At 37.4% G+C, this 16,708-nt stretch overlaps 1 protein-coding gene across 4 annotated transcripts in view; it reads left to right on the top strand.

Annotated features, from left to right (window-relative positions):
- Window positions 1-617: 617 nt before the first annotated feature.
- CERT1 (ceramide transporter 1) overlaps window positions 618-16,708 on the top strand; it is a 101,233-nt gene continuing 85,142 nt past the window's right edge. For 2 of the 4 annotated variants that reach the window (XM_069492845.1, XM_069492844.1), the window contains exons 1-2: window positions 618-1,138; window positions 6,418-6,552. In XM_069492845.1, the coding sequence (XP_069348946.1) occupies window positions 1,043-1,138; window positions 6,418-6,552 (231 nt within the window). In that variant the 5' untranslated portion in view covers window positions 618-1,042. The remainder of the gene's footprint in view (window positions 1,139-6,417; window positions 6,553-16,708) is intronic. The other 2 variants (XM_069492843.1, XM_069492846.1) reach the window with 2 other exon arrangements.

Below are 16,708 nucleotides of genomic sequence, written 5' to 3'. Positions count from 1 at the left end.
AGCGGTGATTTGGCGAAAACAAAACGGTCTGGTCTCTAAAGAGGTCACAAACCCCTAGCCCGTGGTTGAGGAGGAAGCGCCCGGTACATTCCAGACCAGGCCAGCGGCAAGATGCTTCCGGGCTTTCGGAAAGCCGCCCGGGAAGGTAGGCCCATCATCCATAGGGCAGAGTTCTCTCACGTCCGGGCCCGCAAGTCCGGCGGGTTCGTCATAAACACGCTAGGCAGCGACAGAAGCGAGGCGGAGGGAACGGGTCACGCAGCAGTCAAACGAAGCCCACCACTGATTGCCCCATCCCCAAGGCGACAAGCCTTCCCCGCGCGGGACACTCACCATTACCTCAGGATCGCGACTACAACTCCCAGGAGGCTGTGCGGCTGACGATCAGCGTCCTTCCCAGAATGCAGCACAGCGGCGTCCTTAGCCCGCCCTCTCCCTTCTCCGCTCCTCCTACTTTTCTACCCGTTGTCATCCGCGAGAACCGGAGGTAGGGTGCGGAAGGAGGACTTTGAGCCCTCGGCGTGTCGCGTCAGACGCCGGGGGTGGGGGGACAGGGCGGGGAGCTGGGGGAGAATGGGAGGACGAAGGGGAGGGGAAAGGAGAGGGGAGGGGAGGGTAAATAGTGGGCCAGGCAGGAAGATGGCGGCGGTAGTGGAGGTGTGAGTGGACCCGGGTCTCTGCGGCTGGATTTTCTCTTCCCTTCTTTCTCTCCCTTTTCCTTACCTGTTTGAGATTGGCATCAAGGGGGCTGAGTTCGGGTGGCGGCGCTGGGCGCAACGCAGGGGTCACGGCGACGGCGGCGGCGGCTGACGGCTGGAAGGGCAGGCTTCCTTCGCCGCTCCTTCTCCTTCCCCGATCTGCTCGGTGTCAGGCGCGGCGGCGGCGCGGCGGGCGGACCTCGTCCCTCCTCCTGCTCCCCCCCGCACCGGAGCGGGCACTCTTTGCTTCGCCATCCCCTGACCCTTCACCCCGGGGACTGGGCGCCTCCTCCGGCGCAGCTCAGGGAGCGGGGGCCGGTCTCCTGCTCGGCTGTCGCGCCTCCATGTCGGATAACCAGAGCTGGAACTCGTCAGGCTCGGAGGAGGATCCGGAGACGGAGTCCGGGCCGCCTGTGGAGCGCTGCGGGGTCCTCAGTAAGGTGAGCAACCCTTGGAGCCAAGGGCCCCCTGCCCAGACTCACCTGCCGCGAGGCAAGTGGCGGAGGGCGTGGGGTGGGGCTGGGCGGGAGGCACGGAATGTGCCGGGGTGTGGGGCTGAGTACTGCTGCAGGGGCTGAGGGTGGTGTGGGGGCAGAGGGCACTGCCTTCCTCGCCTGCCCCAGAGGCTCGTCAGGGACGGCAAAGGACTAGGGAAAGCGTGTGTCAACCCAGGATCCAGTTTGGGAGGCCAGATGCGCGCCGTGACTTGGGACCTAGGGCGGCAGCTGTCCCGAGCGTAGGAATCTGGGTTGGGCAGCAGCGGTGACCGAAACGACTGGTCATGGGGGCGGTTCATATCAGACCTCTTAAACGGTGTTATTGGAGATGCCAAGCAGGTAAGGTTGGGGGACTCTGCGGACGCGGCTGTTTAGACAGAAGCTGGAGCGACTTGGCTTGGTGCTGAAATCTGAGGTAGTAAACTATGCCAGGTTAGAGGTAGTAATGTGGAGGACTTTTGTACTTTCCCCTTCTCCCCCTTCCCCCGTTCAGAAAAGAGCTATTGAATAGGCATGTGATGGGTACAAGAAATATTCATAGTAACTCGGAATATATCAGAATGGAATACGACCTTTTAGTCCAGGAAGAAAAGCAGTATTTAATAAAATATTTTTGCAGTAAGGGTTCCAGGGTAAAGAAGAGACATTTTACCTTTTCTGTGTTTTTTAAAAAGCCCTTCCTAAAATTTTAGAGAAGTAGCCATTTATAGGACTGTAGGTGGGTGATCTTTTGAAATTACATGATGTGTTTTTTTGTTTTAAGTTTTTGCTATAAGAAGATTTACATAGCCTTTTGACTTCTCTCTCCCTTCCTGTTAAACTTTTAGAAATGACTTAAGCTAGCAGTTAACTTGGAGAGGGGGAGCTGGGGCCAGTCCCTCAACAAGCTGATCATAAGATACTAGGTCATGTGCAGCCACTGGCTATTAAGAAATCACCCTGCTTCCAGTATTTACACTTTGGCAAAGCATTGGGACATCATTTGTGGAATTGTTTCATATTAGACTTTTATAATGTCTGTAGAAAGCTAATGAGAAAGGGCCTAGGAAAGGTATGAGTATGTCAGAACTAAAGATTACAATTGCTAACTTTTATATGTATAGCAGAAAAAATGGTGTATGTTAATACTGTGTTCATTCTTGAGATTTCAGTGCAAGATTTTCTATAAAGTGAAGATCTCCAGGGTATCCTTAGATTAAATGTTTCTTATAATTTAAGAATCTGTATTGAACACATCGTGTAGTAGGTATACATTTTCAGCTGGGTATAGTTAGGAAATGGATTCCTTGCCTCTCAGTGATTATGATAGTTTGATCATTTTACATATTAGATGAGCAGCAGACTGCTATGTTAGTGTTGTGGTGTGTTAAGTATTTTACAAAACAAGTTGTACTTTTAACCTATTGATCTTCCCACTTTCTTGCGGGAGGGTAGTGGAGGGGGAGTTTTCGTGCTCTAAGTTATGTATTGTATGCTGAGTAGTATAGAAGGTGTACTATAGATCAAAAAATGGAAGACTGTCTCCTTGATATTTAAATGCATAAAATGTAGTTTTTGACCACTTCTATGGAAGGTGAATAACTTCAATTTTGACTGTTGCCGCATAATGTAGAATCAACAGGAATAGAGCTTTTGGTGTTATTCTTCATAGCTGAAGGAAATATCCCTAAAATTTAACTATTTATAGTACTATATAATGTTTTTTGGAAATTTTTATTTAAGTGTATTCTAAATTGAATACGTATCCTCATACTGAGTATGGGTACATGTTTTTAAGTTTAAATTACATATTATATATTTTAAGTCCTTTGTATTCACCTGGTAATTTAAACCAGAGTTAGAATTCAGCATTTGTTCTTTTCCTTCTATTGACTAATGTAGATAAGTTTCATAATAATTTGTTTTGTTTCTTACCCCCTCCCAAAATGGAGTGGATTTGAATGGGGGGATAAATTTATATTAGAAATATACCAGCCCAAAGGTCTTTTTTCTGTATGGTGATCCGAAATACACAGACAAACCTATGAAGCATATTTTTTATAGAATCACTTCTTAAGAGTATAGGTTCCAAAAATACTAGATGGTTAATAATTTTAGGTGGGTTATAGCAAATCAGGATAGATCATGGTGGGGAAAAGATTCATGTCTTAGTAGGACTTCAGAGCAACTAAGCATGGGTAAAATAAATCTCATCAACTTCAGAATTTCTTCTGTCCCTCATGGTTTACCATAACTTAGAATTCTCCACACATGTTGGCTGAAATTGTATCCATCTTTAAGAATCCATCTTAAATACTATCCTTTCCATAAAGCCTTTTCTTATTTCACCAATCATTCAATATCTCCTTGAATTACTGTAGCATTTTGTTTGTAACTTGCTTCTGACTCTTAAATTCTAAGTGCATTTTTTCACTTGAATTTGTGCTTGCTGAACTATTGGCAACAGGAATGTTTGATTCTTCTGAAGTGTCTAGTGTATTGCCTTGTCCGTATTTTTTAAATGGGGAAGAGTGAGGGAACTTGTGAGAGCAGAGCAAAGGCGAAAAACCTACCTTCCAGGTACAATAATAGCAGCTACCATTTACTGAGTAAAGAGTCCTCTATAAGAAAATGAGATAAAATTATGGATACACAATTGCTGGGGTCCTTCCTGTCACTTCCGAAGGGATCTATTCGGAGACTGAAGGTTAAGCTTCATTAGCTATGCATAATTCTTCCTCAAACTGAGAAAATGCTGTGTGCCAGGCACTGTTCTAAGTCTATTCTTGTTTAATCTTAACTCTAAGAGATAGAGTTTGACAAAGAAAAGAACACATAGAAATTAAGTAATTTGACCACAGTTACACACTTACTAGCCTTATGAAGGGTGATAATTATGAGCGAGGTAGAATTAATCCGTGGAGTGTCTTGAATGCCAATCTAAACAATTTGTATGTTAGGCAATGGGAAATCCTCCATGTAAAGTTTGGAGCTGGACTCAATAAGATTAATATGTAAGACAAATAAGCAAATATGTTTACTAAGTAAATAAGATTATGTAAGTTATGAAAAAACAGAAGATACTAGAGGTAGGTTATTAATCCTTCTCAGGAATTCAGGAACCTGATGATTTGATAGGGAAGAGGAGGCAAATTTAAGGGCTCCATCTGAAGGAAAGATGAGTAGAATTTGGTGAGGGGCTATAACAATTGAAAAGGAACAGTTGTGTATTGAATATCTTCTGTGACCATGCTAGGCATTTTCATTATTTTATTCAGCCTTTCAAACAGCAGGCAAAGAAACTGAAGCTCACAAAAGTAACTTGTCAAAACTCCTTGCACAAGTGGTACAGTAGTTGATTCTGTTTAATCCTGTATCTACTCCTCTGTTCCTGTAATCCTGAGCTGGATTTGGGTCTACATGACTTCAGAAGTAGCAGTACAGCCAAGAAAATAGAAACAAGGAAAGTACACATTATAGGAAGAGGTGAATTCAGTTTTTGTATGTAACTCATTTATTTCAGGTTGGTGTCTAATTGGTGGCAAATCATAAGCAGTTACAAATAAGGAAATACTGCTTAGGGAGCCCTTAGAATGAGTTAAATTGTTTGATGGGTGAGCTCTCACAGAAGGATTATAGTGATGGAACTTAGAAAACTTAAGAACTGAACTGATCTTAAACATGCTGAATTAGAGAATCGGAAAATAAAGATTTCTCAGTGGGTAAAAGAGCCTGAACCAATGTAGTGTATTTTGACAATCCATTTTGGTTTTTTTTTTTTTTCCATTTTTTTTTTAATTCTTATTTCTGCATATTGTGGGGGTACAAAAGTTTAGGTTACATATATTGCCCTTGGGCTCCCCCCCCCGTCAGAGCTTCAAACGTGTCCATCCCCTAGACAGTGCGCATCACACTCATTATGTATGTATACACCCATCCCCTCCCCCACCCACATCTGCCCGACACCCAATCAGTGTTATTCCTAAATGTGTTGACAATCCATTTTGAATTTGTTTTTGGAATTGTCTATACTTTTTTTTTTAATTGACTTTACTTAAAACCCCAGAGCATAAGTAAAAACATGCAAAATTAAGTATTCTTATAGAGGTTACTTTTCTGCCTTTAGTTTATTGTGATCTTCTCTGCGCAGCAAGACTTTAGCAACACATAAACCATTTTTAAGTACCAGAGACAAATGATCCAAGTATGTTTTTGAAAACCAATGTTTTATTTGTGTTATTACTCTTGGCTTCAAAGAATACATATCTTCAGAAAAACTTAGAAAATGAATTAGCTATTTAAAGTATTAATATTCAGTTCTGTAGAGGAAAAAATTAAAGTGACGTAGACTTACTAAAGATTAATTACCTAGTATTTTTAGTTTGATGTAGTTATGACCATCATAAATTTTCATATGGAAATAACAAAAGTCGAATTTTGGCTATGATTAACTTTGTAGTTTTGTTGATTTTGAAGGCTTTATGCAGTCCTTGGTGTAGAAGAATAAGAGACTATATAACTGAACACACTTTCCTATTGAATATGTTAATTATGAGAGGGACAGAAACAACTTAAGTGTTATGATGGTGATGAAGGGAGGATGAAAGCACACAAAGAACAAAGCAGAATTTTTAATCAAAATCCTGGTTTGGTTTTATTCTTCAAATATTAGAAGAAAATCTTATCTTTTCTTTCTTACCTATTTATTTATACGATTGTCAAAATTATTGAAAATGGGCCAGGTGCAGTGGCTCATGCCTTTAATCCCAGCACTTTGGGAGAACAAAGTGGGAGGATAGCTTGAGGCCAAGAGTTCAAGAACAGCTGGGGCAACATAGTAAGACCTTGTCTCTACAAAAAAAATTTTTGAAATTTTTAAAAAATTAGCCTGGCACGCACCTCTAGTCCCAGCTACTGAGGAAGCTGAGTTAGAAGGATCCCTTCAGCCCGGGTGTTCGAGGCTGCAGTAAGCTATGATTGCACCACTAACTGTACTCCAGCCTGGGTGACAGAGGAAGAACCTATCTCAAAAAAAAAAAAAAAAAATTACCTAAAATGATTATACCATCTAGAAAATCTCAACTCTTCCCTTTTTATAATCATTTTACTGTTTATGCATATAATTAAGTTTGGACTTTTCACATTTTGGTTTTAAAATTAAATTGCTGTTTGAGAAAGTTTGGATTTCTAAAATATTTTATTTTTTGTTTTCCTCTTATTTCCCCCATCCCTCCCTCTCCCAGTGGACAAACTACATTCATGGGTGGCAGGATCGTTGGGTAGTTTTGAAAAATGATGCTTTGAGTTACTACAAATCTGAAGACGAGACAGAGTATGGCTGCAGGGGATCCATCTGTCTTAGCAAGGCTGTCATCACAGTAAGTCCTTTTCTTCCTCCTTCAAAAATGGTTATTGAGTATCAACTATAGCTGCCTCTCTTCCTCCCTCCCCCCTCCCCTTCTTCCCCTTTCCCCCTCCCCGCCTCTTCTCCTCTCCCCCTAAAAAAAAAAAAAAAAAAAAAAAGAATATCAACTATAAACCAGGAACTGTTCTAGGTGCTTGGGATACATCTGTGAACAATGTAGATGAAGATCCTTGACGTTGTAGAACATTCATTGTAATACTCTTTTCCATAACGTTATTTTAGAGTGTTTACTACTATATACTGTTATTTCGTATGGATATGTAGTATTTATTTATCTAGTTGGTATATCAAACCAGTTTAAGGGCTTCAGAAAAAAAGATGTTAGAAGCTTTCATGTCTTATGGGATTGGGACAGTTACTTGGTAGGTTATTGAAAAAGTTAAAGCAGGAAAATCATAAAAAATAAAATACATATTATAACATTTAAAATTTTTAACTTAGAGTGTATGTGTATATTCATAACCTTTTGACATAGAGCTAACGATATCTCTTTGTGGAGTTGAGAGAAGTTGTTTCTGTATAAACTATATCCATAATGCATGATCTGCACTTTCCAGTTTTGATTTCTCTAAAGTGGAATAAAAGCGTAACACATTAACTGCCATGTGAGTTGTATTTAACTCACGCTAGTTTTGAGCCCCGGGCCTCATGAAGCATATGTAACTCACAGGTGTCTTCACCTTGGGAGCTAGGAGAACTATTTTTCAAGTTGCATATAACTCGCACACAGAAAACAATAAAAAATAACAAATTTTTCATTAAATTAGAAGGGATCATTTTGTTTTCAAAGTTTTTATTCTATTTTTGTAATAAAACATGGTGGCCTCAAGGAAAAAAAATTTTTTTTCTAGTATTGCAGTCATCACATTAAAAAGTTTAAAAAGTGAATGCTTCTCTTTATTTTTAGTCCTGAACTCTAGAAAAAACCAAAGTTAAATTTCTGTTCATCCTTCCAGAAAATTTGTATGCCTATACAAGTATTTATTCATATCATTTCATTTCATTTCATATTCATTTTTATTTACACAGATAGTATCATATTAAACTTGTTCTGCACTTTGTTTTCTTTTAGTACGTCTTACACATTAACAGCTACGTTCTGATGTACCATTCTGATGTATGGATGTACCATATCTTGTTTATTTGCCTCTACTCTTTTCTTGGACATTTAGATCATGTCTAATTTTGTTTTACTACATTGTTGGAATGAACATATGTACTTTAAAATTTGTTTTTAGTTATTGTCGGATACCCTTTCAAAAGAGTACCACATTCACTCTGACCAATAGCATGTCAGTGCTTCTGTTTCCCGTACCCTCAAGTATTGAGGAAGTTGGGCTTTGGCAAATGTTAAAATTTTGTCAAACTAATAGATAAAAATGGTATGTTATTATTTTAAATTGTACTTTTTATTCATGAGGTTGAGTAACTTCATATGTTTATAGCTCATTTACAGATTTTTTCTTCTTCCAATTGCTTGTTCATCTCTTTTTTTACTTTTTTCCTTATTGATTTGTAGAAGCTCTTTATATGATAATTAGCCATTTGTCATATTTGTTGCAAATATTTTCCCCCACATTGTCATTTGTCTATTTCTTCTTTGCTTGTTTTATGGTATTTATTAGGCCTTAAATTTTTACTTACCCTTATTGACATTTTTCATTATGGCTTCTGTATTTGGTTATATCTAGATAGGTATTTCCCCCTCAAAGACCATCTCTATGTAAACATATACATTTTTTCCATCTAAAATTTACATTTGAATTTTGATTCCTGTAGAAGTTAGTTTAAGAAATGATATGGCATGTAGTTTTTAATTTTTTTTTAAATCAACCATGTATTCTAATACCATTAATTGAATAATTAACCTTTTCCCAACTGGTTTGAAATGCCACTTTTATCATATATTATATTCCCATGTACATTTGAGGCTGTTTCTGGACTCTCTTCTGTTCATTTGGTTTGTCTGTTCCTTCTTATACTATATTTAAAATTGCATAGTTAATATTTCATCAACCAGTTTCTTAAACTGCTAATGATCCGTTTGTGAAGGAAAGAGGAGGATTTTACAGTTACTGAATTTAGAAGATATTTTATGAAATAGGTAGATAGAGATTTTTGGTATAATGGAAATACTAATGTCTTCAGATAGAATTGGTGTGCCTAAGTTCTGTGGTCTCAGGTCTCACCTTAGGCGCATCTATCTTTGTATACATAATTTCTTGTAGAACTTTTTCAATTATCAAATGAGTGGAATTCTTTCTATTCTTTTTTTTCTTATTATTCTTGTCATAGGTTGGTTATAGGGAAAGTTATTTGCCAATTTCATGTTTTAATTTTTCAGAAGGAAAACTGAAGGGTAGTGAAAATGTGTACTATTGTATTTAAAAAAACTAAAGCCAAATAGCTCTTAAGGTAAATAGAAGCTGCAGCATGGGAAGTTGAAAGATCCTGGCAAAATTAAGAAGCCAATGGAGTTGTAAAAACAAAGGAAGGAAGTGTTCAAAAGTGAAGAGAACCATAAAAATAAACAAAAATTTTAAAACTTCCAAATGAAGAGTAGTCAGATCTAAAAAAAAGTTTTGATTATGAAATTGTAAAGTAAGTAATTATGATATAGAAATGTTGCTCACCAAATTGGATATCACTAAAGATGATTAATGTCATAAATAGTTATTGTTCAGGGAACTCTAGTGAGAAATCTGAGAAGTAGGCCTTTTATCAAGTGTGTAATTTTGCTATAGAACTGTATTACTGAGAACTAAAGCAAAGAGAGGAAGGTATACATGGAACAAGTAAAAGATAAGAAACTAGTTAATTTTTCTCATTGGAGGACCATTTGCTAGTGAATTTTTAAAGAAATTAGAATCTTGCTCTACTAAGATTTATGCCCTGAGTAACTCATAATATCTGTTTAGCAGTTCATTTGAAAATATCCTCCTTATTTTAATAACTCGAATGTAACTCAGATAATGTAATTCAAATAACATGAGTGAAATAGGAAATATTTAAAATATTTGGCAAAAGGTCTTGAAAGAAGGAAAACATAAAGCATACTTGTTGAAGTATGAGACACAGAATGTTGAAATAGCTTACCAGAAGCCATACACCATAGCAAAGTACCACAAACTAGGTGGTGTAAACAACAAATATATTATCTCACGGTTCTAGAGGCTGGAAGTTGGATCAAGGTGTGGGGAGGGTTGGTTCCTTCTGTTGGCTGTGAGGGAGAACCTGTCCCATGCCTCTCTCCTTGCTTTCAGTGGTTCGCTGGCAATCTTTGGCATTCCTTGGCTTATAGATGCATCACTCCAATCTTTGCCTTCATGTTTACATGACATCTTCCCTGTGCATGTGTTTGTCTGTGTCCAATTTTCCCCTTTTTATAAGGACACCAGTCACATGTTGTACCCTTATCTTAACTAATTATATCCACAATGACCCTATTTCCAAATAAGGTCACATTCTGAGGTACTGGGAGTGAGGACTTGAACTTATAAATTTGAGGGAGCCACAATTCAACCCATAACCCAAAGTATTAGTTAGTGACTCTTCATTTCCAAAGTGCTTAAAATATCACGCATGGGCTTTGAAGTCAAACCTGGGTTCAGATCTTGGCTCTGCTGCTTATGGCCAAAGTTACTTTTGGGCAGATTACTAAATTTCTCTGAGCTTTTCAGCTTCTTTAACTGATTAAAGATGGGGAATAAGGTCTAAGTATGGAATGATTATGTGATTAAAAGAAATAACATATAAAAGCACTTTGTACAGTTCTTGGCACATAGTAGACTCTCAGACTTCTTATTTTGTGAAATGTTTACATTGGGAATAAAGCCTACAGTTTACAAAAAAGGATAGGAAAAGTTGGCAAACCCTTTTATCAAAGGGGGACAAAGATGCTGTTGACTCATTAGAGCCAGGATATGTGGCATGTCATGTTTGAGCAGATTCTCATGCATTTCCTGTAAGAAATTTCCTTCCACCAAGTAGTTCTATTTCACAACTTAAAAAACTATGTATAGACAGTTAACTCTTTATATGCTGTCTGTATATTCTTGACATTCTTTTTTCTGTGTTTTATTATTTATTTTATTCTATTTGCTTTTTGTTTTCTTCTATTATTGTTTTTTTTAAAACAAGGCATCTTTTTCCTTTCTAAAATCAGATTTATTGATGTGTAATTTCCATATTGTAAAATGCACTGTTTTAAGGGTATGTTATACTTTTCACAAAAGTGAAATGTATATCGTCATGTAGTCATTACCACATCAGGATATAAAATATTTCTTCCACCCCAGAAAGTTCTCTCCTGCCCTTTTGTAGTCATTTAACACCCTCGTCCCCAACCTCTGGAAACTGCTATTCCAGAATATTATATAAATGGAATCATACAGTATACAGCTCTTTGTTTCTGGCTTTTTACTTAGCATACTGTTTTTGAAAGTCATCTGTGTTATTGCAAGTATGCTTACCTTGTTCCTTTTATTACTGAGTACTGTTCCACTGTAGGGATGTACCACATTTTGTTTATCCATTCAACAGTTAATGTATATAATATTTGTTTTTAATTTTGAGATATCATAAAATAAGTCTGCTATAAACATAGGCGTGCCAGTCTTTGGGTAAACATATGTTTTTATTTCTTGTGGTTAGATACTTAGAAGTAGGATTGCTAGATTGTATGCTAAGTGTATGTTTAACTTTATAAAAACATGTGAAGCTATTTTCCAAAGAGGCAGTACCAGTTTACATTCTCACCAACGATATACGAGAATTCTAGTTGCTTGGCACTTTTGTCAGCACTAGGTATTGTCAGGTTTTTTTGTTTGTTATCTTAACCATTCTAGTAGGTGTGTAGTGATAGCTCATTGTGGTTTCAGTTTGCATTTTCCTGTTGACTAGTGATGTTGCACATCTTTTCATCTGCTTGTTATTTGTATCTCTGGTGATATTTGTTCAAATATTTTGTTTGTATTTGTCTTCTTAATATTGAGTTACAAGAATTCTTTATATATTCTGGATACCATACCATAACTTTTGTCAGATATGTGTTTGGCAAATATTTTCTCCTGATCTAAGAGACTGATTTTTGTTACTGTCACCAAAAAAATCATTTATATTTAAGATATATTTGAATGTATATTTTGCTGACTTTTTGCTCTGAGTTCTTATAGCAAATCATTTTGAAGGCTATTTATTTCCCAGCCTAACTTGCAAAAATAACAGCACTATTATTATTTACTTTTTTATTAGATTATGTATATAGAGGCAACATTTCTACTGTGTTTTTATTTTTTTATTTTATTTTTTTTTTTGAGACAGAGTCTCACTCTGTTGCCCAGGCTAGAGTGAGTGCCGTGGCGTCAGCCTAGCTCACAGCAACCTCAAACTCCTGGGCTCAAGCGATCCTCCTGTCTCAGCCTCCCGAGTAGCTGGGACTACAGGCATGCACCACCATGCCCGGCTAATTTTTTCTCTATATATTTTTAGCTGTCCATATAATTTCTTTCTATTTTTAGTAGAGATGGGGTCTCACTCTTGCTCAGGCTGGTCTCGAACTCCTGAGCTCAAACAATCCGCCCACCTCGGCCTCCCAGAGAGCTAGGATTACAGGCGTGAGCCACCGCGCCCGGCCCTCTACTGTGTTTTTAAATTTTATTTTTTAGGGTGGGTCTACAGTGGAATCTTGTTGATTACTTAAAGTGATAAAGTTTTAGATTTAAAATTACCTGCCAACAACTCATCATGTAGTGCAGTCACCAGGGAAGCTAGTATTACTGTTGAGCTTCTTTTTTGGAGTAAGTGTTGTGTAGGCTTGACCTGTGTCATTTCTTTATTGAAGGAAGAAAATTGTGGCTGATGAAAAAAGCTGAGATATTCTCTTGGTCTCCAAGATGGAGAATATGTATTATCCAACAATTATTTCTTTTAAAAATATTTTTCCCACTGGTGGGGATTCATCACTTTAAAAAGATTACTTATAAATTAATAACCAAGAGACTGAGAAGCCATGACCAGTTGAAGATTCTCCAGAAATTAAGGCAGTCTCTAATGTGATAATGTTTTGAGAGTGGGTTAGGTAGTGATTACTGAAAACTTACATATAAACTCAGTTTGATAAAGTGAAGTCATCTGTTGTAAATGACTTCAAGTAGATTCATTTGGCTTTTTAAAAATTAGGAAATTCATCCAGGTAAAGATGCGTCTACTTTATCTTCTTCCTTATAAAAACAATATAAAAGGGCTAAAAAAAATATTTGAACCCCAAAAGTCAGGGAGGACAAGAGAAGAGACAACATTGTGGAAGCTAGAACACAGATGAACAAGTGCTATGTGAGTTAATAAACCTGAGAAACCTAGATCCTAAATTACCAGTTAGGAAAGCTGAAAACTAGATTTATATCATAGTCATAAAACACTTTAGAAGTTCTGGATACCTCCTGAAATGAGGGTTTGAGAGTTGAGGATGCTAAAAATAAGGAGAATGATGAGTTAAATATCAATTTAAGAAGGGGTTAAATTCCCAGATTTTTCTCCCCAGCTCTGGGCCTCCATAGGGAAGATAAAATACTGGAGGGTAGAGGAGTAGACACCAGATACAATTGAACACAAGGAGTCATACTGAATACAGGAGGATTAAGGGAAGGTATGCAAAGTGGATGCTGAGACCTAACTCCTCCCCATCTCTCCCCTGTTCCCCACTTATCTCTCGAAACGCTGACTGACAGTCTTTCATCCTCAGGACAAGAGGTTGTAGGAATTTTCTCTAAGAATCTGACCAGCCCAAGAGGAAGGACCTAAGGACAGTAAGAACATAGCTAACCCAACTAGAGTATCCTACAGCAAAGCCAATCTTTGCTAAACTCTACATGTATCTATAAGTCTGCTTTGTAGAGTCCTCACTCTAAAAAATGAACAGACAGCTGAGGAATATCAGTCATGTGAGGGAAGTTTCTATTATCAAAGAGATGAAGAAAACAAATTCAATACTAAGCAACAAGTTATTAAAATTTTCAAGAAAAATAAAAATTTTGTCAATATTTTTAAAGAGGTAAGAGTATTTATAATCAAGAAACAAAAAATATACCATAAAGAAAGGAAGAGGATAAAAAAGAGCTCTTGGAAATTATAAATATGGTAGCAGTAATGAAAGAAATTAGAGGTTGGAAGACAGAATTATAGACATTTCCCAGAAAGTAAAGATTTTTTTTTTTAAAAAAGATGGTAAATAGAAAAGATAAAATTAAAGGAATGGTCCAGTACTTCTACTATCTCAACAGTAGGAGCATCAGGAAGAAAGAACAGAACAGAAAGGAATTATCAGTGAAACAATACAAGAAAAATTCATAGAAATAAAGGATATGAGGTTTTACATTGAGAGGGCCAAGGAACTCCCAGTATAACAGATGAAAAAAGACCCACATTAAAGATACATTGTGGTGAATCAGCACACTAGGAAGAAAGAAAATCCTGGATGCTTCTAGAAGGAAAAATCAGATCACAACAAAAGATTAGGATTCAACATGACCGTTGGATGTGTCAAGAGCAACACTGGAAGCTAAAATGCAATGGGCCAGGCCTACATTTTTTTGATGAATATTTATTTTTTGACACTGAATTCTGTATTCAGCCAAACCATTAAGCAAGTACAAAGACATAATAAAAACATTTTAAAATACAGTGTCAACAAATTTACTTCTTGTGGTTTTAAAAGTATCTTTTTAAAAATAATTTTAATTTTTTAATTCAGGATACTATGGGGGTACAAACATTTTGGTTACATGTAATGTGTTTGCCTCACCCAAGCCAGGGCTACAAGTGTGCCCTTCCCCCATACAGTGCACTCTGCTTCCATTAGTTGTGGGTTTACTCCTCCCTACACCTGACCAGCACCCAATGAGTATTACTACCATTTGAGCACCTTAGTGTTGATCAGTTAGTACCAATTTGATGGCGAGTACACGTGGTGTGTTTTTCCATCCTTGTGATACCTCACTTCGAAGGATGGGCTCAAGCTCTACCTAGGATAATATAAGAGGTACTAGTTCACCATTGTTTTTTATAGTTTAGTAGTTAGTGTTCCATGGTATACATATACCATATTTTATTAATCCTTGGGCTGTTTCCACATCTTTGCAATTGTGAATTGTGCTGCCATAAACATTCAAGTGCAGATGTCTTTATTGTAAAATGTCTTTTTTTCCTTTGGGTAGATGCCTAGTAGTGGGATTGCTGGATCAAATGCTATTTATATTTTTAGCTCTTTGAGGTATCTCCAAATAACTTTCCACAGAGGTTGTACTAATTTGCAGTGCCACCAGCAGTGTAAGAGTATTCCAATCTCTCCACATCCATGCCAACATTTGTTGTTTTGGGACATTTTGATAAAGGCTATTCTGACTGGAGTTAGGTGATATCTCATCGTGGTTTTGATTTGTATTTCCCTGATGATTAGAGATGTTGAGCACTTTTTTATATGTTTGCTGGCCATTGTTCTGTCTTCTTTTGAGAAGTTTCTGTTCATGTCCTTTGCCCATTTATTGATGCAATTGTTTGATTTTTTTCTTGTTGATTTTCTTAAGTTCTATATAGATTCATGTTTTCAGCCCTTTATCGGATGTGTAGAAAGCAAATATTTTCTCCCATTTTTTAGGTTGTCTATTATTCACTTTAAGGACAGTTTCCTTGGCTGTGCAGAAGCTTTTTAATTTGATCAGGTCCCATTTGTTTATTTTTGTTGCTGCTGTGATTGCTTTGGGATTCTTCTTCTTTGCCTAGGCCAGTGTCTAAAAAAGTCTTCCCAACATTTTCTTCCAGAATTCTTAAGGTTTCACGCCTTAGGTTTAAGTCTGTTATCCATCCTGAGTTGATCTTTGTGAGAGGTGAGAGGTAGGGAAATAATTCTACATTTCCTTTTGAACTCTTATAGCCAAAGCAATCTTAAGCAAAAAGAACAAATTGGGAAGCACCAGTCTGCCAGACTTCAAACTTTACTACAAGGCTATAGTAACCAAAACAGCATGGTACTGGCACAAGAACAGAGATATAGACCTTTGGAATAGAACGAAGAACCCAAGTATAAAACTATCCTTATATTGTCATCTAATCTTTGACAAAGCAGACAAAAATATACATTGGGGAAAAGAATCTCTATTCAATAAGTGGTGCTGGGAAAAGTGGATATCCACATGCAGAAGATTGAAACTGGATCCCGACCTTTCACCTCTCTTAAAAATGTCTTATTTTAGAGGTCCAGAGTTAGCTATCTGCAGATGAATTTATATGTTTTAAATTTGCTTCAAAAGTATCCATTTGGGAGGGTGTGAATTTGCAGGGATATAGATGAAATAAAGAATGACCATGAGTTAGTAATTGTTGAAGCTAAACAGTGGCTATAAGGTTCATTATCCTATTGTTTATCTTTGTATATATGTGACATTTTTCATAATAAAAAAAGCACCCACAAACACAAACATCTTTCTTCATGGAACTGTAAAGGTTTCTACAAACCTTCCTTCAGGAAACTACTGGAATATATGCCTCATGAAAATAAGGAAGTATCAAATAAAAAAGAGGAAGATGCGGTGGAGGTTGTTCTCAAAGTGTAATCTCCAGTGTAGTAACATCAATATAAGCTGTGGACTTGTTAGAAATGCAAATTGTCAGGCCCCATGCCAGACCTAATGAATCAGAAATTCTGGGTATGGGGTCCAGCCTTCTGTCTTTAACAAATCCTTCAGGTGATTCTGATGCATCCTAAAGTTTGACAACCACTTTCCTAAAGCAGGAAAAATAACTGTGGCCACAAATATTAAATCCACTCTTAATCTGAAAATACAAAAAGTAACCAAGGAGATCACAGCAAGTCTAAAGGAAAGGGATTTCAAAGTATGAGCCCTTTAAAGGGCCAGGCAGCCATTTAAAGAGACAGACTCTATTAAAGGAACAAATGTGATTTAAAGAGAGTCTTCCAAATGCATAGCTTCTGGGAGAGAAGAAAGGACAAAAGAAGAATTTTTTAGAAATTGTATAGTACAGTTTTATCATAATGTGATATGTGCATGGATGCAGGAATTTGCTTTTTATTATTCTTGGGACAGGTAGATGAT

Source organism: Eulemur rufifrons, chromosome 17 (genome assembly GCF_041146395.1).
Source record: "Eulemur rufifrons isolate Redbay chromosome 17, OSU_ERuf_1, whole genome shotgun sequence".
Lineage (NCBI taxonomy): Eukaryota > Metazoa > Chordata > Mammalia > Primates > Lemuridae > Eulemur > Eulemur rufifrons.
The sequence above is the reverse complement of the archived record's forward strand: the minus strand, read 5'-3'. Positions and strand labels throughout refer to the sequence as shown.